This window comes from Syzygium oleosum, unplaced genomic scaffold, assembly GCF_021117445.2.
Source record: "Syzygium oleosum isolate NSW1041296 unplaced genomic scaffold, Sole_v2.1 Sole_v2.05, whole genome shotgun sequence".
Taxonomy (NCBI): domain Eukaryota; kingdom Viridiplantae; phylum Streptophyta; class Magnoliopsida; order Myrtales; family Myrtaceae; genus Syzygium; species Syzygium oleosum.
Genome location: NW_026607489.1, coordinates 5,364,165 through 5,391,550, shown reverse-complemented (window position 1 = coordinate 5,391,550; position 27,386 = coordinate 5,364,165). Strand labels below are relative to the sequence as shown.

The 27,386-nt window shown below is 38.5% G+C and overlaps 2 protein-coding genes across 2 annotated transcripts in view; one reads left to right on the top strand and one right to left on the bottom strand.

The window, feature by feature from the left end:
• Nucleotides 1–18,707, top strand: part of LOC115676348 (uncharacterized) — a 28,171-nt gene extending 9,464 nt beyond the window's left edge. Inside the window, exons 6-27 of the mRNA XM_030599232.2 lie at nt 2,845–3,019; nt 3,525–3,653; nt 3,765–4,373; nt 4,498–5,100; nt 6,228–6,296; nt 7,372–7,482; nt 7,558–7,803; nt 9,021–9,068; nt 9,221–9,367; nt 10,066–10,236; nt 10,383–10,445; nt 10,926–11,036; nt 11,126–11,209; nt 11,293–11,340; nt 12,043–12,117; nt 13,467–13,562; nt 15,588–15,668; nt 15,748–15,819; nt 16,796–16,840; nt 16,938–17,021; nt 17,107–17,210; nt 18,192–18,707. Coding sequence (XP_030455092.2) covers nt 2,845–3,019; nt 3,525–3,653; nt 3,765–4,373; nt 4,498–5,100; nt 6,228–6,296; nt 7,372–7,482; nt 7,558–7,803; nt 9,021–9,068; nt 9,221–9,367; nt 10,066–10,236; nt 10,383–10,445; nt 10,926–11,036; nt 11,126–11,209; nt 11,293–11,340; nt 12,043–12,117; nt 13,467–13,562; nt 15,588–15,668; nt 15,748–15,819; nt 16,796–16,840; nt 16,938–17,021; nt 17,107–17,210; nt 18,192–18,303 — 3,283 coding nt within the window. The 3' untranslated portion in view covers nt 18,304–18,707. The remainder of the gene's footprint in view (nt 1–2,844; nt 3,020–3,524; nt 3,654–3,764; nt 4,374–4,497; nt 5,101–6,227; nt 6,297–7,371; nt 7,483–7,557; nt 7,804–9,020; nt 9,069–9,220; nt 9,368–10,065; nt 10,237–10,382; nt 10,446–10,925; nt 11,037–11,125; nt 11,210–11,292; nt 11,341–12,042; nt 12,118–13,466; nt 13,563–15,587; nt 15,669–15,747; nt 15,820–16,795; nt 16,841–16,937; nt 17,022–17,106; nt 17,211–18,191) is intronic.
• A 4,355-nt stretch (nt 18,708–23,062) lies between these two features.
• Nucleotides 23,063–27,108, bottom strand: LOC115676467 (probable beta-1,4-xylosyltransferase IRX9H). The gene is made up of 3 exons (XM_030599406.2): nt 25,644–27,108; nt 23,813–24,062; nt 23,063–23,723 (listed from the first exon to the last, which is right to left on the bottom strand). The coding sequence occupies exons 1-3, from the start codon at nt 26,459–26,461 to the stop codon at nt 23,553–23,555; spliced, it is 1,239 nt and encodes a 412-aa protein (XP_030455266.2). The 5' UTR covers nt 26,462–27,108; the 3' UTR covers nt 23,063–23,552.
• Nucleotides 27,109–27,386: the final 278 nt, after the last annotated feature.

Sequence of the window (27,386 nt, the reverse complement as noted above, 5' to 3'; positions counted from 1 at the left end):
CACTTGCCGGTTTTTCAACCCCGTTGATGGGTCTTTGCATCAAAATATTGGTGGACTTATTCACCTAATGCTTGCACTCCCATACTTACTGTTTTCTTTCCTTTTCTTGTCATGATTACTCCAAAGCCATATCAATTATCAGATAGGTATTTTATAGGAAAGCAGATCCAGAAGAGATGTCTGATTTGCTGATTTGCATCTATTTGTCCTTTCCAGATTGGCCATCTGCAAAATGAGTGAAATCACGTTTGATTTTGCTGACATTATTTACACAGATATCTGTACTATTATTAGTATGCATTTTTAGAAGCCAAAATGCTAGACGTACTGTCTCAGTAGCACAAATCTCGACTGATTATACCAAAATTAACGCAGATTACAAACAAAAGACACTCTGTGGTTATCTGCAGAGTATTATGACTTGAGAATGGTTAGTGATAATAACTTATGTAATCACAGCCTACCGTGGAGATCCTTCAGCAGATAGCCCATGCACTGGTCCAGCTTATCAGTTGGTGCTGATAGAACTAGATAGGTTGTTTGCAAGAATTATTCAGTGTAGTGTTTAGCAATTGATTCAATATGTTTAAGTCATTTATCACAAGGGTAGGAAGTGGGACATATCTGGCATGTAATGGCTTTTGTTTAGCTAATAATTGTAGAGCAAGGGCAAGTTAATTTTATTTTTAAGAATGGATTTTGATGGATATGGACTTTGCATGTTAACTTTTCATCTTTTTACCTGAGTTGTAGGTAAGTTTTTTTTCTCTTGCTAGGTGTTCATTTGCCTTTTATTAAACAAGGCGAATTTTTACATGTTCCATTACTCCCAGTCATGGTACATGCATAGCAAAAACCACTGTGCTAACTTTCTTTGGTGTTGTCAACCTTTTGAGGCTAGATTTGGGGTGCTTATAACCTGCATCTGACTTACTATCTAGTTCTCTCTTCAAATGTCGTGTGCAGTAGCATGGAGCTCTTTAAGATTAATTGTTCTAGAAATTGTCATGTTGTGTTCTCAAATGTTGCAGTTGTCGTATTGCTTCTTTCTTCCCTTTACAGTTTTTTGGTATCTGGACAATGATATGTCTGGTTGTTTTTTTTTCGATGATTAGGAAACTCATCTTAGGTAGGTAAATCACGGGCCTGTGCAATACCCCTCTCAACTTATAGGTCAAATAAAACATGAACCGAAGTCCAATGGTTGCCTCAAATTTAGGATTGCTTGCACTGGCTGTTTTGATAAATTGGACTTGTATTATGTGCCTTCTACGCCCACCCTTCTGGTCCTTAACTATTAGACTAGCCCGTGGGATTTCTTTATTGTTTCTAAAGTGGGGAATGAATAGATGCTAACTTTTTTATGCTATATTGAGTTGGTTGATCTTCTCATGAGACTGCTCATGACTGTTCCTACCCTGTAAGGGGCTTTGAGAGATTTGTACACCTAACCTCCTGCTTCGGTACCATGTAAAATTTTGTAGGATGACTGCCAACCAATTTTCAAGCTGAGCTGCTCGATGAATGTGTGATCTAAATTTAAGTGTTACAATAGACTCGAGAGCGTAGAAGTCGGTTACTTCATGTCTTATGACCTGGTGGAAATCCACCATCAGCAAGATTTAATAGTTCTTGGGTCAACACTTGTCATCCCTTCGTCATTCATTTAGAAAATAGTGAAAAATTACATGTCATGACCAATGAGGCCTACATTTGTTTATTCTGCACCTTTTGGGTATATTCTGGGTAACGAAAGGAGGTCCTCTTGCTCTACCTTAGATAGATTGGTGCTTGATGGATGAGAAGCTTAAGTGATAATTTCCAGATACTATGTTTAATGATAGGACTTTAAACTTCATATTGTTCCTTTAGGCAAATTTCTTTAACATTTGAAATTAAAGTCTCCACTTTACCTTGGAGAATACAGAGCTTTGTGCTCTATGATGTTTTGATAATTCCATAATCTAGGATGCCCTTCCATCTTCTCCAGTGTATTTTAATCAAGCTTTAGAAAAACAGCTATCAGGAACATGGTAATTGCTCTGAGAGTGCTACTATCCTCATCGAGTTTAGACGTACATGTTTGAATTCTTGTTGTTGGGTCTAGATATTACCTTCTTCATTTAAAATGAACTTTTCACTTTATGTATGCTAAGCCACTGGCTATCACTGTCGATTGCAGTTTGGACTTGCATTTGCTACACTATTTGACATAAAAGTCTATCATTCTTGACCGTGTCACTTTATCTGTTGTCAAGGGCATTGTGTTTATGGTTGCCGTCCATCTGATAATTTTTTTTACAATGATGATGTTAATTGTAAAGTGTGCCTCTATGGTTTGGAATGTTCCACTATATCCTATCCATGGTGGGCCTGTCAGTTTGAATTTGGTCGATCAATTGCTAGTATTTTTAAACTTGTGAGTTGAAAGAGCTTAATATTTGGGCGTCTTGGCATGATAAATGTGTTCTGAATTGTGACATTTCTGGGGAGATCTGATATCTAGACTTTGAGAACTCCAGATCCAAATATGTAGCTCATCTAGCTTTCTGCTGGATGATGCTTAGGAAGTAAGGAATAGAAATGTGAAACTGTTGTATGATGCGCTTCTCTGTTGATTGGCCTCTTTTCCTTGAAGTCAGTGTTGTGTAGTCATTCCTGACATTCCTGACCGTGGGTGAATTTTGATTGATTTATCTATATCTGATCTTGTCTTGTCTCATTTCGTTTATCATCGCTTGGGATGACATATGGTTTCTCTATGAATTATTCTCGCTCTCTCTCTCTCTCTCTCTCTCTCTCTCTCTCTCTCTAATTGTCGTTGTTGTTGCTCAACTTTGACAGTCTGGCATCCATAGGAAGAAAGAGGCTGCAACACTTCAGCACTGTCTTCTCGGCACTGCTTGCTTTCGATTCAAACTGTGAAACAGGGAAGGGATATCATGCTGCCAGTGTTCGTTATTCATTGAGAACTGCCTTTTTAGGATTTCTTAGGTGTACTAGTCCCGCCATTCTAGAGGTATAATTGTTTTGTCTTAACTGTTCATACATCTTCATAGTGTTGTTTTATGCTTTTTTAGTATTTTCTGGGGATCGTTGTCAGTGAAAAGTTGGCTTGAATTGTTGTCAGATATAATTTTTGCTGTTATATACCGTCGAGAATAATGGTTTATGTCTCTAAAAGCCTTTGTCTAACTTGAGCTTGGGCATCCCTTTTATTTGTTTTGTATGGGTTCTCACTTCATTTACTATAGTAGCTGTATCTTATTTCTGTGGTAGTTGTTTAGTGCTTGAATGCCCGCATGTTTGAAAGACTATAGCTGGTATTTAAATCTTGCACGTATAATAAGTTGGTAGTTAATCTGCATGTTTGAACAAGTTAGTCCTACTGCTCCTTATGGATGTACTGCTCCTAGAATCTTGATCTGAACATCTCTTTAGCTCAAAAGAACGAGCTCAAAAAATATCTTATGCTTTTCAAGACGAACTTAAGCCCGATAAGTTGCATTGGCGTCCATTTTCAGTCTAGGGAGAGATTGCTTGGGACTCTACGAGCAATGAATGCAGGGGATGCGGCAGAGCAAGTAATTCGGCAAATGGAGAAGTTAGCTAGAAATGCTGAGCGTGCATCACGTGATGCCCGTTTGGTCAAGGTTGAATCTTCTTGATTTTGTTTCAAAAACTGGTATCATATTTCTTCTTGAAGAGTGTTAACCTTTAAGTGTGTAATCTCTTTTCTTTCATCGATGTAATTTGATGAGCAGGAAGATCATTCTTCAAGCCAAATGTCCACTCTTGGAAGTTTGATTAAGAAAAGGCCAATTTCTCAAGATGAAGAAATGTTAGCCCACAATCTGGAAGTGGCATCCAAGCGAGGTCGATATATTGCTGATAACAACTCAACTTTTCCAGGTCAACAAACAGCGGATTCTGGCCATGGTTCCACCTCTGCAAATGGTGTATCTCCCAATGTTTCAATGTTAAACGGTGATTTGTCACCTGTGGAACAAATGATTGCTATGATTGGTGCTTTGCTGGCCGAAGGAGAAAGAGGCGCCGAATCACTTGAAATCCTTATTTCCAAAATCCATCCTGATTTACTAGCCGATATTGTGATAACTAATATGAAACACTTGCCCAAGATTCCTCCACCTTTAACAAGGCTTGGGAAATCCGAAGTAACTGGACAATTAGGTTCTGCAAGTAGTCCAGTACAAGTTACGGCACCTTCTTTTCTTCCTGCAAATTCTATTCCATCTCCAATGTCTGTTGCGCAGATACCATATTCTACTGCTTCTATTACCAGCGAATCATTTCCTGAAACATCCATTGTCAGTAGCGTCTCTACAGATTCTAAACGTGATCCAAGAAGGGTAAAACAGCTTTTATCGGCTATTTTTCATGTGCTTCTTTGTCTTAACTTTTTACTATAGTTGATGTCATGTGGTAATTTATATGGGATGAATGAATACATTAAAGATGTTAATTATGTTCCAGGATCCCCGCCGCCAGGATCCACGATTAGCAGTGCCTCCTGAGGCTGCATTACCCACTGTGGATGACTCTGGAGACCTGCAATCTAAATTGGATGATTTTAATTCGAATAAGCCACAGTTATCTGTTATGGTGGGTGTTAAAACAGCTTCGTCACCTTTAATATCTAAAAAGAAAAGTGATGATGAGATTTTGGGATCATCTTTGCATGATACCAGTGAATTAATTCCAAAAGAGGAGGTTCAGGATGGTTTTAAGGAAACTAAACCTACTGCTGAAGTTGGTCTTTCTTCAGATGTAGCATTTTCTTCTGAACAAATAACTGAGGATGATATAGTGAAAGCAGAGGACATGCAGATGGCTGAATCTGAGACACCAACGAATGTGGAATTAGATCAGTGTCCTTCAGCTGTTGCAAACATTGCCGCCTCTGAGGAGACAGGAAAGGACCTACCTGTCGTTCCATCCTATATTGAGCTTAATGGGGAACAGGAAGCCAATGTCAGAAAATTGTTGTTTAAGCAGATTATTGAGTCATGCAAGCATCCAAATGGGAAAGAATGTGGGTCTACGGCAATGTCATTAATTGCTCGACTTGTTGCTCAGGTAGGCAGACTCTTTATTGCCCATAAGAAGCTGAGTCTGTGCTTTTTTCTTCTGGTCAGCAAGTATGTTCTTCTTTGGTGCGAGAAACCTTCTTTATAAATTATGGAGCCATTTGTCTATAATGTTTATAATATGCTGGAAGAAAGTCTATTCAGAAGATGAGGGACATTACAAGCATTATGAACAAGATTTTTCGTCTTGCCTGTAACCTCTCACTTTGTTATGTGTGTCACGGGAAAAAAATTCAAAGATGATCAATAGTTTTAGGAGTTTGAAGCTTTTCCATTCTTGAAACTCATGCAAAATTGTGTCTTCTCACACCAAGAAATATTTATCATTGAAGAGTTAGATCCCAACAAGTGTGATCTGCTATTGATGCAACATTATGTGACTAAATGTTTCTGCTTCAGCTTTCATAGGAAACATCCTTGTTAACTTGGTCCTCTTTTGGAGGGGATCAATGGTAATTATGCTTTTGCAAGCGGACTCCAAATTGGAAAGGACATCCTATAATATATCTTTATCGAGTTCATAATGCATGTTGTCTCGATTTCTAGGCATGTCATATGCCTCATGGTGACTATGCTATTAGCATCACTAGGTTTTCCCCAATTTCTAGAGGAAGTTCATCTTCCACAGTGAGCCTGAAGACGGATATCTGTTGTGTATGCCTACTAGTGGCGTTTTTGGCTCCTTCTCTTACTTTTATTGCCCTTCTTATGTTGTATTGGGCCCAACAATGGGATATCTGCTGACAACAAGTATGCTGCTTGTTTTTGGTGTCCTAATGCGACGAAGGTTCTGGTTGTCTCTGCACTTGCTGGGTCGATGATATTAGCTTCATAGGGACTTGAATCATCACAAACCTAAACTAAAAGCTCTTCCATACTGGCGATGCTGTATAATGTTTAATTATTCTTGGATTTGTAGAAATTACAATATAAGAGGATGTATATGATGAAGTGCAGTTTGTAATCTTTTTTCAAGTTTCATATAGAATTTGCATTGTGAAGCTTGGGTTCGTATACTGCCATTTCTTGTCTGAATACTAGGCAGGGCTAAACCATTTGCATCTTCTTTGATATTATCAACAAATCATGTGCTGCTAACATATAAGTTTCATTCAGAGTGCTGCTGCTGATGATTTAGTTGGGATGCTGAAAAATCATATCCTTGAGGATTACCAATTACAAAAGGTACTTCACATTTGGGACCTTAGTGGTTCATTTGCTTCACTTTTTTCAAATTTTTAACGGTTACTGCCTCCCAAGCATGTTGTCTGATTTTACATGCTTAAATCTGGCTAGGTTCTTATATTATCTCGCTAAATGTTACATTGAAGTCTAATGTAGAAGTTGGCAAATTTCATCCTTCGTCAGTTTTTAGTGCTTGCCCTCTCCCGTAGGTATATTCGGGTACTGGATGACTCTATCACCAAATTTTGCAAAGCTAGTAGTTAGAAATTCCTAATATCCTGCTTGGTTGTTTTTGAGTTGGACTGGATATTTTTTTGTAAATAACAAAGAGAGAAGGTTGATACTCGCTGCTGTCCCCCAAAAACTTTTTTTGAATTCTTTGGAGAAAGAGAAACTTGAGGTTTTTTGGGAGTCTAGCCTCTTCTTTTTTCGGGGGTAATGAATAGATGGTTAAAGGTCTTGGCTTTTGGGTCACTGAAAACCCCTTTTTATTGTGGATAGTCTGTTATACTTTGTAGACCCTCTCCTTTTCTCTCTTTTAACTTTTCCATAGGGGTGCTACCTCCTTGGTACTTATATAGGATATGTTTTTGGTTTGAAAAAGAAACTGTTTTTTCCTGTCCCTAAATGTATAATCTTGTGTAGGATACTTGAGATGTCGTGTGGTCTAATTTTCCTTGCAGTTTTACGAATCTAATCTCAAGACTATAGGCCTTCGATCTTTCATAGTTGACACCCCATGCACATATGTCGAAGAACAGACTTTCCTGAGGAATAATTTAAGTTTGATTGAGCTTGTTCAATTATTTTTTATGCTGTGTAATTCATTAGATGCTAGCTAGAATTCAAAGGATTTTTATCCAGATGAGTCTGTTGTGTAATTTGTCAGATGCTAGCTAAAGTTAAGGAATTTGTATTTAGGCGATTCATATAACTTGGCCCATCATGTCTGTCCATTTATACTTATCGGTGGAATTTCCCTTTACTTTTTGGATTATTGCTGATGACTTGGTATCATGTGGTATTACATTAACTTGGTTGTTTGATAATCGATACTCACCTGGCCCTCTTTCAGGGCCATGAGCTTGTGTTGGAAGTCCTCTATTATCTACATTCTATATCTGGATCTGATTCGGCTGAAAGCTCTGCATATGCTGTCACATATGACAAATTTCTCTTGGAAGTGGTAGGTACTTGTTTATCTCACTGCATGTTGCTTCCTATTTTGTGAGGCTTTATTGTTGATGCATTCTCTATGTAGGCTGAATCTTTGCTACTCAAGTTTCCTGCTTCTGACAAGTCATTGAGTAGACTTCTTGGTGAAGCTCCAGTTTTGCCCAGTTCTGTGTTGAAACTTCTAGATGATCTCTGCAATTCTGACATTGCTGATTACCAAGGAAAAAGTCTGCGTGATGCTGATCGTGTCACCCAAGGTCTTAATGCTGTATGGAGTTTGATTTTGGGCCGTCCTCATTACAGGCAATCCTGCTTGGATATAGCTTTGAAGGTAATCTTTTTCAATGAGATTATCTTTATCAAGATTTTTGTTACTCCGTGGGTCTACTCTAACATTTCAATCTTATAATCTCAGCACCACGGAGAAAAGTATGAAACTAATGAACTTACTGGAGCTACCTGTTTGTGACTGTATTGATTGCTGTTTCTTGGCTTCCTCAATTTATGCCCTGCTTTGTGTGTTTGGTTTCTTATACTATGGCTTGCCAATTTCTTGCTCACCTGATTGTGGAAGAACTGAAAGTATGATTACTCACCAGGATTCTACTGATAGTGATTTTGACCTGAAAAGAAATTTTCAGCAGAAAGTAGTGGTTTATAAGTACAAATTGATTTTTTCCTTCAATCTTTAATTCATGACAACTGTGTCGTAGTGGATTTCTATCGCATGGTTTCTTCTAAAGCATATTGTTGCAAGGTTCATTAGTTAAACTTTTGTGGGATTTTTGGCAGAAAAAGGAGTTTGAAATGGTTTGCTTATTGGTAGATTTGATTCTGTGGCAAAGGAAAGTAGAATACTGTTTTCTCTCTTTCAAACATATTTTTGAAACCTCCTAATCTCCAGAAAAGGCAGATTTGAGTCTTATTATTGATTACTGTTGATTACCCTTTACATCCATATATAATCTAGTCATATTGAAGGAAGACCTTTGGAGGCTCTTGTGAGGTGTTGTGATTAGTAGATGGAAACCGGGGTAAAGGGGAAAGGAATGGTCTAAGATGATGTGGAAGGAAACAATATGAAAAGATTGGATTATCTGGAGCTTATTAAAGAATTAATACAGAATCGAGCACAATGGCATAAAAAGATTCATGTAGCACTCCTCTGCATTTTGGGAAAAGGCATAGTTTGTTTTTGTTATATCAAAAAGTGGTAATAGCTCATCTTCTTTCTCACCGTTCTCTGGTAAGTAATTGACCCAGCATGGCCAATGTCGTCTATTCCGTAGGACACCATCTGTCTATGTAAGCTACCTTCTTAACTTTGAAGACAATAGTAAGTTTGCAAAGGAATGTGCATAGAAACTGTTAGCAAAGATAATATGAATACATCTGACTGTAAATTTCTTAGATAGACGATGAGGTCTTAAAAAGTTGAACGTTTTCCCAATATGACACTTGTTTAGCAGTTATAGCTGTTACCTCATGGTTATAGCTGGTTAGGATCTTACTCTTGGTATCTTGTAATGATATTTGTCTTCATGGCAGTGTGCTCTTCATTCACAAGAGGAAATCCGGGCTAAAGCTATTCGTCTGGTAAGGAAGCTCGAGATGTATCTGCATGTTTTGACCTTTCCCGTGGATTTTTTGACTATTTGGGTTCTATAATATATCAAAAGATCATTCGTTGTGATGTCAGAACATGGTTTGTTATTTCATGTTATTTTCTTCTGTTTGCATTTGGACAGGTGGCTAACAAACTCTTTCAGCTGAGTTATGTTGCTGAGACTATTGAGCATTTTGCAAAAAGTATGTTATTCTCAGCTGTTAATCAGAATGCTTCAGATGTTGAGGTTTGCCAACCTGGCTCGAATGAACAGCCGGATGAAGGGAAGGTATCGAACATTGCTTTTGCTCTTTTTATTTCCTTCAATCTTGTTTTGATATAAGAATGCCTAAAATAGTAGTAAAGTTGCATTTAGAATAGTCTACTTTCCAATGTGCAATAGAGGTATTGCTTGATACTTTTGCTGTCTTTGCGCTCCTTCTAGGTTGTATTAGGGACTGCTAATTTTAAGTCACAAATACATGCGTTAGTATTGGATTTTGACGGAGTGTTATCCCCCTTGATTGAATACAGAGTTACAATAGGGTTAAAAATATGGTCTCCTTCCATCTAACATCTGCTTTTGGATTGGAGATTCTAACATCGTATCATTCCGCACACTTGGTGTAATAGTTAAGTTAATTTTACACGTGGTTTCCTGTTCATAAAGTTTCAGTCCATTTTGCTTGTCAGATGGGGGTTGAAGTGATATTCACATTGCTTGAATACACTTTCATAATGGCTCATATGCATGTAATCTCTTTCCTTTTAATATTTTAAGCTTTTGGACTAGAAATTCTTACATATTTGTTAAGATATGGGATGCGGATTCAGGCAAGATTGCTTGTCTGAGTATCGCAGGCTTGAAAATCATTCCCAAACTGCCAAAACCTTCTACCCATGAAAAATCTGTTAGTCGTTTGACAACCCTAACTCATTCCTGCATTGAAAAATCAGCTCAAAATTCTTTTCATATCTTTTTAACAGATTGGAAGCCATAATACTTCCGGCGGTGGTTCTCAAGTTCCATTTTCAGAGGCTGCAACTTTTGAAAGTGAATCTATGGGTGGTGCACAACCCCTGGCTCAGGGCATCTCTTCTTTATCTTTGTCTGAAGCTCAACGGCTTGTTTCTTTGTTTTTTGCTTTGTGTATGAAGGTCAGTAGTTGCCCGCTTAATATCCAATAGTCTCATCGAGTTTTGAATCATATTGAATATTTGACGATACATTCCGTACTGGAGATGTTTCTTTTGCCCTTTTTTTTCTCTATATTGAAAATATGCTGATATATTATTTCTTGCAGAAACCTAGCCTACTTAGCCTTTTGTTTGATACTTATGGTCAAGCACCAAGACCTGTAAAGCAGGTGCTTTTCTAATATCTAAATTGGCTTTAGCTGCTCTTTTGTTTGATATAGACTTGAATGCTCGTTTACTGAACTCATTTAGTATTTAAAAGGAAGATCTCTTCCTTTGTCCAATTTCTCTGTGCTATTGTTGTGTTTCTAAGTTCGTGTGAGTGAGAATGGCATTCTGATTTGCATAAATAGTTATTTGCATGCTGATGTGCATCAGCATGTTGAATGCATTGGATTGGATTGGGTTGCATGCTGGTCATAACTTGCACTTTGCACATGGTCAGCAGAGTGCTCTTCAGCATGAAGGATCATAAGTATTTATTGCATTTTGTGTGCATTTCAAATATGAGATTTTAATTGGTGAAAAAGTATGGTTCGCCCATCGCTACTTTTGATTTCGGATTCGCTTCGGACACAATAAAGTATGAAGAGAAATGGTCAACTGCTATTAACATTTTGCTTTGTTGTGTGTTTCCTCGAATGTCGCAGGCTGTGCATCGCCATATCCCAATTCTTATACGGGCCTTCGGGTCATCTTATTCTGAATTGCTGCAAATAATATCAGATCCGCCTCAAGGAAGTGAAAATCTTTTGATGCTGGTATAATCCTTTTGTTATACATCTGAGTGTTTATTTTTAATATGGATCTTGTATTTTTGAAGTCGTTAATATGATTATATATGTGTAAGGTGCTGCAAATATTGACCGAGGAAACGGTACCTTCTCCAGATCTGATTACCACCGTCAAACACTTATATGAAACTAAGCTGAAGGTTCTTATGACAATCTCTACCTCTTACTACATAATTCAAAAATTTGTGTACTTAAATTTCCACTAACAGTATTCCTTGTGCAGGATGTTTCGATCCTTATCCCAATGTTACCCTCATTTTCCAAAAGCGAGGTCTCTCTCTCTCTCTCTCTCTCTCTCTCCCTCTCCCTCTCCCTCCATTTTATTTGAACTAGTTAGTTGTTTATGATCTACAATATCATGATTATGTTAATTCCAACTGCTTGTTAACTAAACTGCTTCTATGACATGAAAAAGAAATGATTTGTTGAATGTAGATGTTTCCATTAAAAAGTAAATATTGCCTGTAGCCAATTGTGCATGTCCACCATTTAAATAGCAGGAGTTCAGATTTTTCTTGCATAATGTATTAATTTGCTTGGGAACCCACTACTATTCCGGGTACGATTGTGTTTTGCTGTATGCCACCAACACAATGAAACTCAGAATAAATTACTGTCAATTGATTTGAAAGTGTATAGCAGTATATTTCTATGTACGAATTTGACTCTGTTATCATCCCTGCTACATTTGTCTTTCAGTTTCAAAATGTAAATAATCTGCATGTTATGAGTGCCTGATCACAATTCTTTTTGTTGCAACTTTTGATCTTCGTAAGAGAGGAAATCACAAATAACTGAGTCTTTCCCACTAGGGGGATTCAATTACATTGATCCTCTTATGCCACTGTGCCTTACAATTTTCTTATTGAGTCCGAGAAATCTTTGGACCGTCAATCGTTTGGTAGAAAGCAGCTTTATTGGCTTTACTTGTCGTCATCAAATAGAAACTTAAACTGGTTATGTTTGTGATTAGGTTTTACCCATCTTCCCTCGACTGGTGAACCTTCCTCCGGAAAAGTTCCAAAAGGCACTTGCCCACATATTACAGGTACTAAAAGAAGTTTATAAATTGGCTTGTCATTGTAAAGAGCATAGTGATCCATATGTGGTGGCACTTTATTGTGTTCTTATTCTCATTTGCATAGCCTCACTTATTCTACTGCAGAGTGCGTTGACTGATCTATTCTGTGAGGGTTGATAGTTAGATTTGGTTTCAGATGAATGTTGCACATTAGATTTGGAATGGACGATCGAGATAGTTGGCAAGGTTAAACAAAATCACTTCCAATCTCAAAACAGTCTTATGCTATAAGCTTGTGCAACTTGAAAAGTCGACATTCTTATCTATGATTAACATGCCTGTTCCACGATCAGATTAGGCAAACTATTCCTACACCTTTTTTCTGGAAAAATGGTGGGGAGACCAATTTGCTTTGATTAGTTACTTTGACATTTTGTTAAAACCAGTGAATCCACTAAATTAATAGAATATGATTAGGTGATTTAATGTGAACTTTTTCAATCTAGAAATTTTATGTTAAAGGAATTATGTCCTTAATTATTGGAACTTATCTGAGAATGATAGTTGAAGTGATGCTTTCGAGGACACTTTTTTTAGTTTACCTGGACTGGAAAAGGTACATAGGAAAGCAATCTGATCATATTTCATTAATTCATGGATCCAATGGATTCCAATATGGTGTCTAGAGTAATTTGACAAAACATAAGTGGTGTGCACAACAATTTTGTCAAGTAAAGAATGGGTGAATTTGCAAAACCGAGGTCAAATCATGGCAAATAGGTGTTGCCTCTGTAAAGAGGCAGCAGAAACTGTTAACTTTTACTGTTCCATTATGGTTGGTCAAGAATGTTGTGGAATTTGGCTTGGTCGATTGTTAGGCGTTCAGTGGGTCAGTGCGAAGACTGCAAGAACAGCTAAGAGCCCAGTGGGTGTCTGCATTGAGAAAGGAAAGAGAGAGAAGATTCATTTGATCCCTCTGGCATCCTTTTGGTCGATTTGGAGGGAAAGTAACCGTAGAATTTTCGATTATACAGAGAGCCATTTTTGTAAAAAGTAGGTACTCTTCATTTTTATGCACTGAGACCCGATCTTGATGTAAATACCAGAAGATGCGCTCATACTTCTCAAACAAAATTGTGAAATCTTCATGTGTGGATGTTACTTTTATGGTGGTATCTAATATGTCTAAATGTGACCATGTCTTGCCTAGTTAACTATCTTTCCTGTATCAGTTGCTAGATTAACTTCTAGATTTTAGCAGAAGTCTTCTTTTGACCTTGTAAAAAATTTATCCATTTATGGTCCACAAAGAATAAAAAGAAAAAAATTATGAATTTTTGGTTCAACAAAAAAATCTGAAGGTTCTTTAATGGCAGGGTTCTGCTCATACTGGTCCTGCTTTGACGCCGGCAGAAGTGTTGGTTGCCATACATGATATTGTTCCTGAGAAAGATGGTGTTCCGCTGAAAAAGGTGACTCATCTTGATTTAGATTGCTAGTTCATTGAAGGAGATGGCCATATTCAGTTGGAAGCTCTTCGCAAAACTAGAGTCTTCATTGTTTGTGCCTATAAACTTTATGTGTTCTTAATATAGTGTCTCCTACTAAAAAGAATGGGTCCAAACACCTACAGGGGAAAATGTTCAACTTGATTGATAAGCAATGGACTCTTTTTGTTGCAGCTGCACGGGCAGTGCCATGTGCGGAAAGCCACTATAATTCAAGGGTTATATAACTGCATATACTGCAACTTAAAATTCAAAAAGCACTGAATGTAGGCTTCAAGGATGGAAACAGGTTTCGCAAAGGAATCGAATGTAGTTCATTCAAGGCTCAAGACAGAACTTTAAAAGACCGGATGGTTGGCTTGGTGATCAGCCTCGCTTAGGTTTCTCTTGATTATCCCTGGATTGGAGGATGCCCTTTGACCTTCCTGACTTGCTATTGACTTGGAGTTACCTTTAGTTCAACATTATACTAATAAATGATGGAGAGTACATCACTTGGTAGGATAGAGGCAACTCCTTAGGCAGCCCCAATTCTTATATTTGGTGGTTGTATGGTGCAGTCCTTTTCCCTTATACTTTATGGTTCTACCAAAGTTACTGCCAGTATCCTCTTTTCTATGCAGCACTAATGATAATTTTGATTCCTTGGCGAATGTTCTTTAAGATAACTGCCTCTGAAGTCAGCTGAGCCTGAGAGCTTCAATGCTCAAAGTTTGCTAAAAATGATAAATGTCCGTACACCTAAGTATTGTGCTTGCAGACTGCGCTTATTTTATTTGCTGTTTTTCCTGGACACTCTGCTTTTCTTGTAGACTGTATGAGAAATAGAGTTTTTATGTTCAGTGGGGGGACTAGCTGAATAGTTTTCTCTTTCTTAGTATTGTGTCATCTTAAGTGCGACTATGACAGTGAGCCAGTGTGCCTAAGAATCCAAGATAATGAAGCATCTTAACAGTGTCATACATCAATCTGGTTGACTGAACAATTTGGAGTAAAAATGTCTGATTGATTGAACAGAATCTTGTTGGATTGACTTGTTTTCTACCAGTGTGAGGAATTTTAGGTGGGTTGACCATTGGGAGCAGTTATCTCTTTGGGCTAGTGGTCAAAATTTGCAACTTCTATAACCATGTCAATTAGCTGTTTGCTTTTTTAAATTCGTTGCAGTAGTTGAGTTGCTAAGATGCTCAGTTTCTATGAAGTGACAAATATACTTGACATTATCGTAGGCAATATTTAAAGGAAGACAGTTCACGTCCAATAGGTACATCAGCCAAATAGTGTTATCCAAACTCTGATGTGCAGTTAAAGTCTAAATATTATTGGAAGTTGTCCAGGATGTAAGGGATGAGACTATAAATGTTTATTGCCTGTTTAGGTGCTTATTCAGTTACAGCTAAATCCAATTTTCTGAAACTAGTCATTTTTCTGAATTCCTGTTCCTCATATGGTTAGTGGGTCAAACTGGTGAAGTCTACTGTGAAAATTAGGGAAAGTAACTTATTGCAGTACTATACAGCACTATCAAGTTGCCCATCCAAGGCAAGATAACCATTTTTCTTGTAGAAATTCTTAGGTTAATCATAAGAAGTGGATAGGTTGACCAGTTGAGTCTTAATTGAGTTACTTCGCCTGGCCTTGCCACCAATCATATAGTCAGGCTTTCTTCTCAACATTGAAAGTTGATCTATTCATACGAGAGCATGAAGACCTCAGGCTAGTTCTCAGTCATTGGCAAAGGAAAATTAGCATCGCTTAGCAGAAAAAGAAACAGCCTTGCCATATTCTTCATGGTGTCAGCATGTTTTTGTAGGATCAGAAACCTCATAGTTAATTGTAGCCTTCTTTTAACTATGGCACATCTATTTGAGTATTTAAAAATTGCCAGTTGCATGGAGTGTAGTCGTTTCGACTGTCAGGTTGATGCTTTAGGCGGCATTACGACATTGACTTGACTTTCATCTATAAGGTTGGTCATTTATTGGACAGGTAATGGACGCTTGCTCCACTTGTTTTGAGCAACGGACGGTGTTTACCCAGCAGGTGCTAGCGAGGGCTTTGCACCAGATGGTGAGTGGTTTTTTGCATGATGCATTACAGGACACATCTTGTTCATTTTTTAAAGGACAAAATCTTATCCATTTTCCAGGTTGATCGAACTCCATTGCCTCTTCTGTTCATGAGAACAGTTATTCAGGCAATTGACGCTTTTCCTGCACTGGTAACTCTTTTTTCTGGGCTTTAGTTGTTTCACTGTCGATGGTAATGATAGGATTAGTTTAACTGCCTCTTTGTTTTTATTTTTTGGTGGTCAACCATTGGGGGTTTTACTCTATTTTTAAATATTAGTTCAATTTGTCTGGCTGATACTTTCACTTGCTTAGCTAGGTAGAAATACCAGAAAGCACATCTCTTATATGATTGGATGAGCTGTTGAATTAATAGCAATTGAATTTTGGGCAGCCAGTCTCCTTTTCCAATGACCTTCTTGGCTAATCACAAATGCATCAATCCCCTTGTAGACAAGAAATATGGAATTAAGAGAAAATATGAAAGAATTTTGGTAATGTTGTTGCTTCAAGTTTAAAGGCTTAAAGCTCACTTGTTCTCGATTGATGGGCTACAGACGGGAAAGAGAGTGTGGAGCTGAAACAAAAAAAAAGAAAATCAGAAAAGTAAAGGTCCTTTCAGCGAAACACATAAAGGAAGCGACACGTTGGGACTTGCAAGCTCAATTCTCTCAGCACAATGGCTGAATTCTCTCAAATTTGACTAAATAATATATTACTAAATTCCATAATCGAAAAATGATTGTATAGGTGCGGGAAACTGATCCTAGTATCCCTTGCTTTAAAGATGCTTTATTTTACCTTCAGACCCTCAGCAAACTTTACTCTAAGATGATGGGAAACTGGCAGTTGAAGCAGTTCTGACTTGTGCGGACTTTCTTGATATAGGTTATTATTAAGTGGTTGCGTGCAGACTTTCTTGATATAGGTTATTATTAAGTGGTTGCTTTATGGATAGTTAAGCACATTGATTGCTTAGTCTGCTCCAGTGTCTCCTCTCCTGTTCTTGATGCCTTTTGATTTAATTGTCTAAAAGCCTCAGAATAGTGGTGTTTGTATATATCTCCAGAAGTAGTGGATTACTTCTGTGACTTGCATGGAACTTGACTCTTCTGCTTGTAAACACAGGTCGATTTTGTAATGGAGATACTCTCCAAGCTGGTTAGTAAGCAGGTATGCTGGCTTCATCTTCGTTTTAGCTTTTCTTTTATAGCATGGCTTAGATAAGTTTGATTTGTGGAAGCTAACATGATCTATGCTTTTATGTCAGGTTTGGAAGATGCCTAAGCTTTGGGTGGGCTTCTTGAAATGTGTATCCCAGACGCAGCCACATTCTTTCGGTGTATTGTTGCAGGTGCCTATGATATTTTTCTTTGAATTCTTTTAATCCCTCCATGTAATTCAGTAAGCAGCATCTTCCCTTCTTTTGCTGTTTGCAGTTGCCCCCACCGCAACTTGAGAGTTCTTTAACTAAATATGCAAACTTGAGAGAGCCTCTTGCTGCCTTTGCAAGTCAACCAAATATTAGAGCTTCACTACCCAGGTACTTTTTGCTCTATACCTTTGTACAGTTTGTCGTTACTGTTGTTCTCCTCCTTCAGACATTTCTCTTTTCTTGTACTTCCATCTGAGAGTAAAACAAGAGAGGTGCGCCACAAGCAGATTTGGCATTTCAATAATCTGCAGTACTTGAATTGCCAGCCAAAAAAAAAAAACTTGGATTGTAGTAGTTTGATCTTGTTAATAATAAGGAGAGCGATTTGTGCCGTGACCGATGTAGGAGTATGTCAAATGTTGGTCTTCAATGATTTGGTTCTGCTTTTAATTCGTAGAAAAACAGAACATTTGCATCGACTGTTGATTTGTTATTGTAAACGAGTGGACGGCCAACTTGGTAAGGTAGCTGGGTTGAATTCGAAAAGAAAATAGAAAATTGCATAAACCAAATATTAGTTCCTTGGCAGAATCTGTCAGGCTACGTCTTTTGGAAGCAGGCTCATTCGGTAATGGGAAAATTTAGGGTGCTGCAGAGTCCTTGGGAGCTTTAATTTGTTTGCGGTCCTCACTTTCACTACTTACAGCTGTTGTCAGTTTACTCATCTCCTTATATGGATTTTATACACCTCAGAACCTGATATTTGCTATCAAACTGGCAGGGTACAAGGCCCAACAAGATGTATTTCTTGATTGTCCATAATTATAATTTGTTACTGTTTACTTGACATTGCACTTTAGCTATAAACTTGATCTTGATGCATGAATGGCTAGGATCGACAGTGTGATGAACATTACTCTTTCTGTTTTGACCCTATGGTGAAAGAATGTCGGGGTTACCTTTTGCATCGACTATTTAGGCCTTTTGCTTTAAGTAGTTTGATTCGATTTTTCTCTTCGATTTTGTCTTCTGTTAGGGGCTTTTCCCTATGATTTCGAGGTCTTCGATGTCCTCTTTTCCAATTGAAGTTTAAAGTGCATAACTTTGTCCTTGTTTTCTACTTGGTTTTTAAACTGTGATTGTTGGCAGGACAACTCTGTCGGTTCTTGGCCTCACAAGTGAAACTGTCGACCAACCACATGTCTCATCTTCTCTGACCTCAGGCACAAGCTCTTCAGTCCATGGAACGACGATGACGTGATATCATAAATGCATGGCTTGATAGACTGGCCAAACTGTGCTATACGGCAGCAGACAGGGGGCTGAGGAGGTTGGCAAATTTGGTTCTTCAAATTTTTTGAGTAGAAGATGTAAATTGGCGGCTCGTTATGGCGGCTGATGGCCTTGTCAAATTGAAGGGGCCACTTCAGCTCTGCTTCCGTTATGTTCTCCGGGAGGGATCACCGTTTAAGTGAGATCCCTCCGCTGCTGCTGCTCCGGAAATGTACATTAGTTGTATATTTCATCATAGTTCGGATGATCGGGTTCCTATTGGGATAGGCTCTGAATTTTTTTCTTATCATTGTATTATAAGAAATAATTGATTCGAAAAATTGCAGTCAAAAAGCGAAAAAAGGAAATAGTGCACTAGATAGCATTTTACCAGTTACAGAAATATAAAACTTTTCCTCATCTATTTACATCTTCGGACCATAATTTGGCTCAGTCAAGAAGAATCCTTATTGTTGCTGTTAGGGGTGGCCAATGGGCCATGCCAACTGGGGCACGGCCAGACCCGGACCCCAGACCCCGGACCGGGTCAAGCCCGTGGGCTAGTTCAGGCCCGACAATTGTTTCTTATTGCAGAATTCCTAAGTTGGAACCACAACATGAAATCATTTTTTGGGGCCACTTGACGAGTGATCGTAGAACGCCCGACGGCCGGCTGGTTGACGGGTAGGAGAGAAGGCATATACCCTTTGTAAATTGGCTCCCTTCCCCTATCGTTTTTCAGCTTTCTTCAATCCTCACTCCACTTCCTGACGCAATTGCTCTTTAAAACAGTTTTGTTAATATCAGTGATTTCATTTTCTCGTCACAATGATTTGATTGGGCTCTAAACATCGTCATAGAGAACAATGACAATAATAACCATTTCCGATCATCCTAACTCAATTCGTACTTCATTATGCAATTATCATGGGAGTTAGTGAGTACTGCGATAATGATGTCTTCGCATCGGCTCCGCCATCAGACGACAACGGGACATAATGACTCGACAATTGGTAGGAATTTAGGGGCGAACGCAGAAGCTAGTTCAAGCCAAGTTGCTTTCTCTGAAAAATCACATATCCCCAAGAATACACACCAGTAATTGCAGTGGTTAGGCGGGTATGAACGTCCAGTGCCTGGATTGCGGGTTGAGTTGATACTAATGGTGTTAAGAAGGCCGTTTGCACGGTATGTGGCTACTTATTATCCGACGAATGGGACAGGTTACTTGAGGAAGCACCAAGCGGGACACGATACAGAGATGTGATGACAAAGGGAGCTTGTATCAGCAACCCGTTGGCTTCACTGAACAGCTCTGCAGACTCTATTCAGGCTCGTTCCCCGGATAATTAACACTAAAAATGGCAAGTTGCTATACAAAATGGCGAATTTGGAATATCTGTCGTTTATGGGTAACTTTTGAATCTCTTTCACTTCTGATTTATGGAGCTACTATGTAGCTTCCGAACATTAGGTCAATGAGGAATGGAAATCACATCAAACTCTTACATTTGAGAAGTTAGATTCCCCCATGACTTCTGAAATGTGACTACCAAATAATGAGAGCCGACAATGCGTGTTTTGCATCTTCGATAAATCTTCCGCATCACTTTAGATATTGCTAGCTTGAACACCTCTCTAACGTATTAACTGGCGCGTGCAAAATAATCTTTGCAGTTGTACGATTTTGTGGCCACCATATGTGAATGGATTCAAAATATTAGATCCACCCCACTTAGGCATCGAGAGCTAGAGGTCCTCTAGATGACAAGCAAAGAAAGTTATCAACGTTTCATTTCTATACATGATGTTCCATCCATTGTCTTGGATCATCAATTCATGTTGGAGGGGCTTAAGAGTCTCCTGGTTCAATATTGCAAACATTTGGGAGTGCATTGTTTGCGGTACCATTCGAGTCGACGTTCGATACTTGCCAATGGATTATGAAAGACAATAGGCGCGGTTTGACTAGAAAAATGAAGTAATGGTCGAACATGTCCAACGTGAACAAGAGGACAATGACACCTAATCATCCCAATCATGATGAGGGATTGGCATTGAAAACAATAAATTTATTATAATTCTCTTGGGTGTAAATTATGTGTAATAATTATCGGGGCACTTATACGTATAATTTGTTTCTCAAATTTAATGATATATTATACTATATTTATGTTTAATTGAGTGAGTGTTTTCCATTCATTTTCCTCAAATGATTTTTGAAATGCTCTTAATATTGGGATATAAATAAATATGTCCTAAAATATTATTATATTTGCATTTCTTGCAAATTCTATTGAATATGACAATTATATATTCAATTTATAATTATCATTTTTGAATTTGTTTATTTAGTAAAAAAATTTAATTTAATCCCGGACCCGGCACAACCCGATGCCCAACACAAGTTTTTCCGATGGAGGTATCGACATGTAGAATAGGACTCTATCGTTATTGTCATCGAATTGATCAGTTCTTTGATCAAATTTTTAGTTTTCTATCATATACTTCTTCCTTTTTTTTTTCACTTGCTCTCCTTGTTTTCTCTTTTAATTGTATACAGAAGACTACCACCTGCTCATGCCAATTTGACCTAAAGTTGGTGATTTATTAAAAAAAAAAAAAAAAAATGAGGATTTTATGAATAAAAAAAGTTAAGAGTAAATTATGGACTAGACTAATTCTTTATAAATAAAAGGTAAAATTGGGACACAAGATAAAGGCCTGTTTGGTTCGGTTTGGGGAAATCACAAGCAAAATGCAAATACCTTTGAGATAAAATGGTTTCCAAATGCAAGTAGTGTGTTGGAAAGTGTATTTTTAAAATCACATTTAAAAACAACTTTGGTCTAAATACCGTTTGGTAAAACCTAATTTTGTAAAGGACTTTTGTTAATATTTAAAAAAAAAATTTGGCTCCTGGAACGCCCACCGCCGACGATCGGTTATAACCGCCGGTAGAATTTGGACTAGACCTAAAATTGGTCAGATTCTTTATGAAATAAAAGGTAAAATTGGGACAAAAGATAAAGTCCCCATGAGAAGGTAAAATTGCAAACAAGCTTGCATTTGCAGGTTTTCTAAGGTATTATTGGGCCGAGAAAATTACTTTAATATGAAGATAACTAGCGTTCAAAGAAATTGTTCACCGCTTACGTCCCCCTTACCCCACCCCACTAACGACGATGCGTATTGAAAAGTCTCTCTTCTACGATAACCAAACAAAAATAAAGAAAACAAGGAAAAAAACTTTCATTTTGTCTTCATTGAACCATTCCAAGTTAACGAAAATCAACCTAAGCATAATTGTTTAGTTTCTAACCTCCAAGATAAAAATTCAAAAAAATCTTCAAGCATGAATCTATGAAATAATTAAGCATTTCTGTAATCGATTTTAACATGAGGCTGTATGTTGTAATTTCCAAGACACAAACTCCCAAATTGTACAAAATAATAAGAAGCACACATTTGAATAAGGAGTTGTTTTAAATACATTTTGATTGTTTGACATTGTAAAACAAGATCATCCAATCACCATGGAAAAGCATTGTATTGACATTCGGGTCTTATTGTTGACGTTAACCATGAATGACCTAGTCACTTAATGTTCTATTTCACTTTTCGATGGGTTCTTGTCATCATTCTCCTCACGGTATTATTTAGAAAGGTAATTGAAATCCGATGTAACGTATAATAATTTTTCTACAGTATTCCAGTCACATCAATATTTTGTACATTGGTGGCAAAATGTGAGTATAGTCATTCGTGGGCCGCCATATCCCTTCGTAGTGAGTGGTCAGAACGACAAGTGCGGCGTGCGGCGACCTACCTTCCGGTAGATGCTGTTGCATCGAAACGTGTGGTTTCATGGAGGGTATTTGCAGGCTCTTATTGAGGGAAGCGATTGAGAATCCGAACGCGCATCCGATTGCCGGAACTAGCGAAAGAACTGCAGACAAAAGCATTGCGGTAGAGAAAGTAACAGAATTGGAGGACAGAGATCCAATGTCCGTTGAGCCCGAACAGAGAAAACCCTGGGAAAGGCATGGGCAGGAGGAGTGTCACGAGACAGATGAGATATAAGCTTGGACTGTTGTTGGTTTTCCGCTTCCGCCTTTGCTGCGCAAGTCTGGGCACCCGAAGGCAGGACTAGAACCTCCAGTTTGACAGTAGTTTCTAGTAAACTATGGAAGAATTGAAGTTTGATGCTCTTGATATTGCCCACGCCTCCGTCTGAAAAACATTGTTTGATGAATGGAGTATGCTTTCTCCGGACGCAGCAACAATATAGGATCTGCGACATCGACATGGTTTAGAGAAGCAAATCAATGTGTTGACGAGCTTGCGAAAATGGGACTTGACGGAACGCGACAGGCTGTTGTTTATGTTCGTGTCCCTGGTGATCCTGGCCAGGATTTTGTCAAATATTATGAACATGAATGGGCTCTGGAAAACTGTGTTTTCTGTATAAGCTTGAGTTCACCTCAAAAAAAATCAAACAAATAACCTTTTAATGAAGAGCAGTTCTATTTTTTGCGGACAGATAAGGAGGAATCAGCTGCTCAAGTACCGGATGCGAATTCAATCCTACTTATTTTCAGTTTTCACTGCATGACTTCCTTTTGGCCACTTCATAGCAATGGATCAGCAACTTTCAGAATAGACAATCAATGAGTCAAAATGGTGGATGAACATATATCGTGCCTTCATTAAGTGCGGTAATTTCTGAACCTGCATAGTGTGTCAAATGCCGGAAAGCAAAAGAAAATTTTTCCATTTCTAATCTGTAGGACATTTGCCCACGTTTGATTACATGAATGATATGCAACCATCCCAACCTCGATAGGAAACCAGCACCACGTACCTTTGCATCACATCGAACGGGTGCAATTAAACCCATAAGATTTCAAAAAAGAAAAGAAACGGAATATGGAAACCTTGTGTTGGAGGATGAAGCTCAAAGTAAAATTTCATTCTGAGAAAGAACGACTAGTGTGTTGTGCACCTTCGATCGGCATTGACGCTTCACCAGCTGGTGCTGCTTGTACGACCACCACCAACACCAGCCCATCCTGTCCATTCTACAGAAGCAAACATGAGAGATGACTTATCTGCTCGTGTTTCTCTTCTCTTTTTCACCAGGTATGACCTTAAAAAGAAATATCTGGGGACACATCCACAAGTTCGTTCTATGTTGCTACATCTCTCCGGTGAAAAGTATCAACACTCGAACTTTCATCATCTTAGAGGGAGAACATTGTCAAGATTCTTCTCAAGCAACCAGCCTTGGGGGTACGGAAGACCGCGACCATCCAAATGGAGATGCCAGTTCATTATTAACGAGCAGCCGGAAGGAATTGCTTCCATTTGACTTTCATCTTCTATCACTTGTTCCATAAATTTTGTACCCTGCAAGAGAAATTGAGGACCTGTAAATTGCATAAATCATATATCGAGCACACTAGTCACATTCATTACGTCTGGACTCCAATTATTACCTGGAAACCTTCCTTTAAAGAGTCCACCAACTGAATTGGATTAGATTTGGGACGGTGCCATCTCTTTGGATCCCACAAGATCGTACTGTTGAAAGCGAATCCAGACTTATCGACATGGAACCTATGGAGTCTCTTACTTCTTTCGTTTGTGTGCCAACCCATTACTTGACTTCCGTTGCAAACGGGACCTTCCAATATTGCTTTGTTTTTGCTCTGCACGAGCATCGCAACAGGCCAAGTGCCAAAACGACTGAAAAGCAAGCAGAGCTAAGTCAGGACATCCTATATAGCAGATGCAAATTTCAGTTACATTACAGATCAACAATTGACAGGAAATATATTCATTTACTATACGCCCATTATCTAGTTTGCCCGGACGGAATAGACTTCAACAAGTCCTTTTTCCACTATGGATACACACATACACTACATGCCAGAAGAGTCAGATTGCAAATATTACAAACTCTTTCTTAAGGGTTGCCCCAAAGTTTGGCACCTAAGACTCTAAATAGCCAGAGATGCCTTCTCCTCATTGCAAGAATTGTTTTCTGCCACCCACACGCCACCCAAGCAACTGCAAAAGTTTTCCATCAAGTATTTTCAACCAAAGGAGAATTAATTACCTAACTCCTAGCATCTCATAAGTATTTGTCTCCATTAATATTTATGGACTTTTTAAATGCTATTGAGTATGTGGTTTAGGAAACTAAAATACAGTCAATATGATAAGCTATTAAGTGTGATTTCAATTTTCACTTTGCTTTAAGTTATGTTTTGATTTACTATAAAATCACAACTCATTTTCTACGTTTTCATTAATTCAACATGACAGTATTCATTCGCTACACCAACTTTGTTCAAATATCCCTTGCACAATTACATTCACTAAGTACATCTGAACATCCAGCTTTCATTGATGAATTTTCATATAATATTGAATATAATATTCTCAAATATTATCAGAATAGTGTTAATTTTATGGCTAACCCGCTCAATACACGGGTTGCCATCTAGACGTCTGTAAAATCAATAAAAAGAAAGGTGAGCAGAAAGCAAATGGATTAAGACTAAAACAGAGATTCAAATAATGAGGAAAAAAGTATCAGCACCGAAAATAGTGTAATGGTGCATTAGTAAAACTTAATAACTAAGGTAAAACATACAACTCCGATAAAGAATATGCAAGAGTTGTCTCCATAAATTCAAGTGTATTAGTCATGAGCATGTGAGAGATGACTGATAAGGGGGCCAAACACAAAACATGGACAGCCAAAGGAAAGTCAGGTTTATGAGTGTGCTGCAGAGTGCGGTATCCTAACAAACTCCTGATTGTCAACATAGTCAGGCAAATTGGATGAAAGATGTACACCGACTCTAAACTTGATTGCAATCATACGCATCAATCAAACTAGATGGGCAAAGAAGGAAATCATAAAAGCAAAGGAACCAAAGTAGCAGATTCAGCAATAAACGTTCGCCAATACAAATGAGAAAAAAAAAATTACAGTAAGCTAATAAACAGGCATAAAGTAACTAACAAACACATCTACAATCCTATGGAGTTTCCCGTTATGGGCTACTTAATCCCTTGCCAGCAAGGCTAATTATGATTCAGAAAACAGAAGAACTCATCTTTGAGTTTCCAACGGTCGCTGTTCCGAGACATACACCTTCAGTCCAACGATGCCATATCTTAAAGCAAGATACTTACAATTAAATACAGATACAAGCCATGAAAACGATTGACAATTAAAAGGGCTTCTTAATGGCATCCCATAAAAACAAACAGGAGCAACATAATAAAGAAGAAACTTGTAAAACTTATAAATACCTAATTTGCCTCAGGTTCTCGAACAACTCTATTGAGTAAATGTTATAGTCGTCTGCAAAGTACACAATACCATCGAGTTGATGGTGCTGGATGTGCTCCAATGCTCTGTTCTGCTGATGCATAACCCGGTCTTTCACATCTGTCGTGTTCTTACGACAAACCAAATGCCTATACATGACCCCAGTTTTCCTCAATATGTCTGCAGTCTCCATCGAAGCTGCATCCATCTCCACCACAATCCACAACAATGGAGGTTGCACGAGCCTTAGTACCTGACCAAGCCTATTCAAAAAGTAGGCCTGCAAGGCCCTGTTATATGTCGGCGTAACCACAATGAGCTGCTTTTTAGGCACCAAACTCGAACCCTCTTCCAAATTAATCTCAACCTTTTCTTCTACCCTGACATTAACAGCTCTAATAATGAAATCGCGATGCTCAATCGACTGATCCACTTCACCATCCAACCGGACATTGACTGGAGGCGGCTTAACCTCCAATGGACGATTAGCTCGCAAGTCGTTCACATGCCCATAAGGGGTCAATCCCAGTAAAAATCCTAGTGCGAAAAACAACAAAAAACTATAAAATGATCTGCACAACGCCGGAGACTTTCTCGGGTACTTTCCCGGGAAAAAGGCGGCGAACATTCTGCGGATTCTAATACCCGATGCGGTGAAACCCAGCGAAGCAGATGACGCTTTGCCCAAAACATAGAAAGGCCTCTGATTTGGTGATGATCCTAACAAAAAGGAGTCACCATTCGGGTAATTGCGATCATCGTAAGGAGGCAAAGTTCTCCTGATCGACGCCATTGACATCGCACATCAGAAAATGATCCAACTCACATGATCATAATCAGAAATTTCCTCAACTCAGCAGAGAAGAACTAAACTAAAAGACTCCTGAGCAACGCCCCAAACAAATGCCCAACAGATAATCCAACCGATCGGAGCCGAAACCCTATCGAAAACCCAAGAAAGAAAGAAGAAGTTCAATCTGCGAAATTATACAAATGAGTTGAGAACCGGGTCATGCAGGAGATGGTATTGACGAGACTGCAGAGAAGAGAATATCAAGCCAAAACCCCACAAAAAAGAAAGAAACCCAGATGAAAAGAAAGAGTTAAAAAATGAGAGAGTGGAGAGGCGGTCAAGATCCAGCAACAAAGAGAGGATTTTTATGGACTCTTGAAGAGAGAGAGAGAGAGAGAGAGAGAGGGTAGCAACTGAAGTTGAAGCGTTCAAAGTTCCGAGTGAATCTTTCAAAGGCACCAATTGGGTATATGCAGAGAGACAGGAAAAGAGACACTGATGCTTGCACACGAGCTCTGTCTCGGGAGATTGAGATAGAGATGAAACTCCCAAGGTTGAAAAAATTCTGGGAAGGATCGAATTGAGCACGGTGTCTTCTTGATTTGGTGAATCACTCTCTCACGTTAACTCTGTGTGTGTGTCGGAAGAGACTTGTGAGCTACATGGCGTTCTGTAGCTTGCGTTTTGCTTTTACGCTCAATAATGATTAAAATGCCATAATCGCCGGATCACTTCCTCAAGAAAAATGGAAGAAAATTCACCAATGTTTCCCTTTTGGTATTTGGTTTGATGTTGGGGAATTCAAACTTCACCTAATATGCTATGCTTAACCCGATTTATTTTCAACGGTAACTTTCGACATAATCTTTGAATCAGGCGTCAAGAAAGTCTCCATTATCTGCTAATCTTTGCAACACCCATTTCGAGGCTC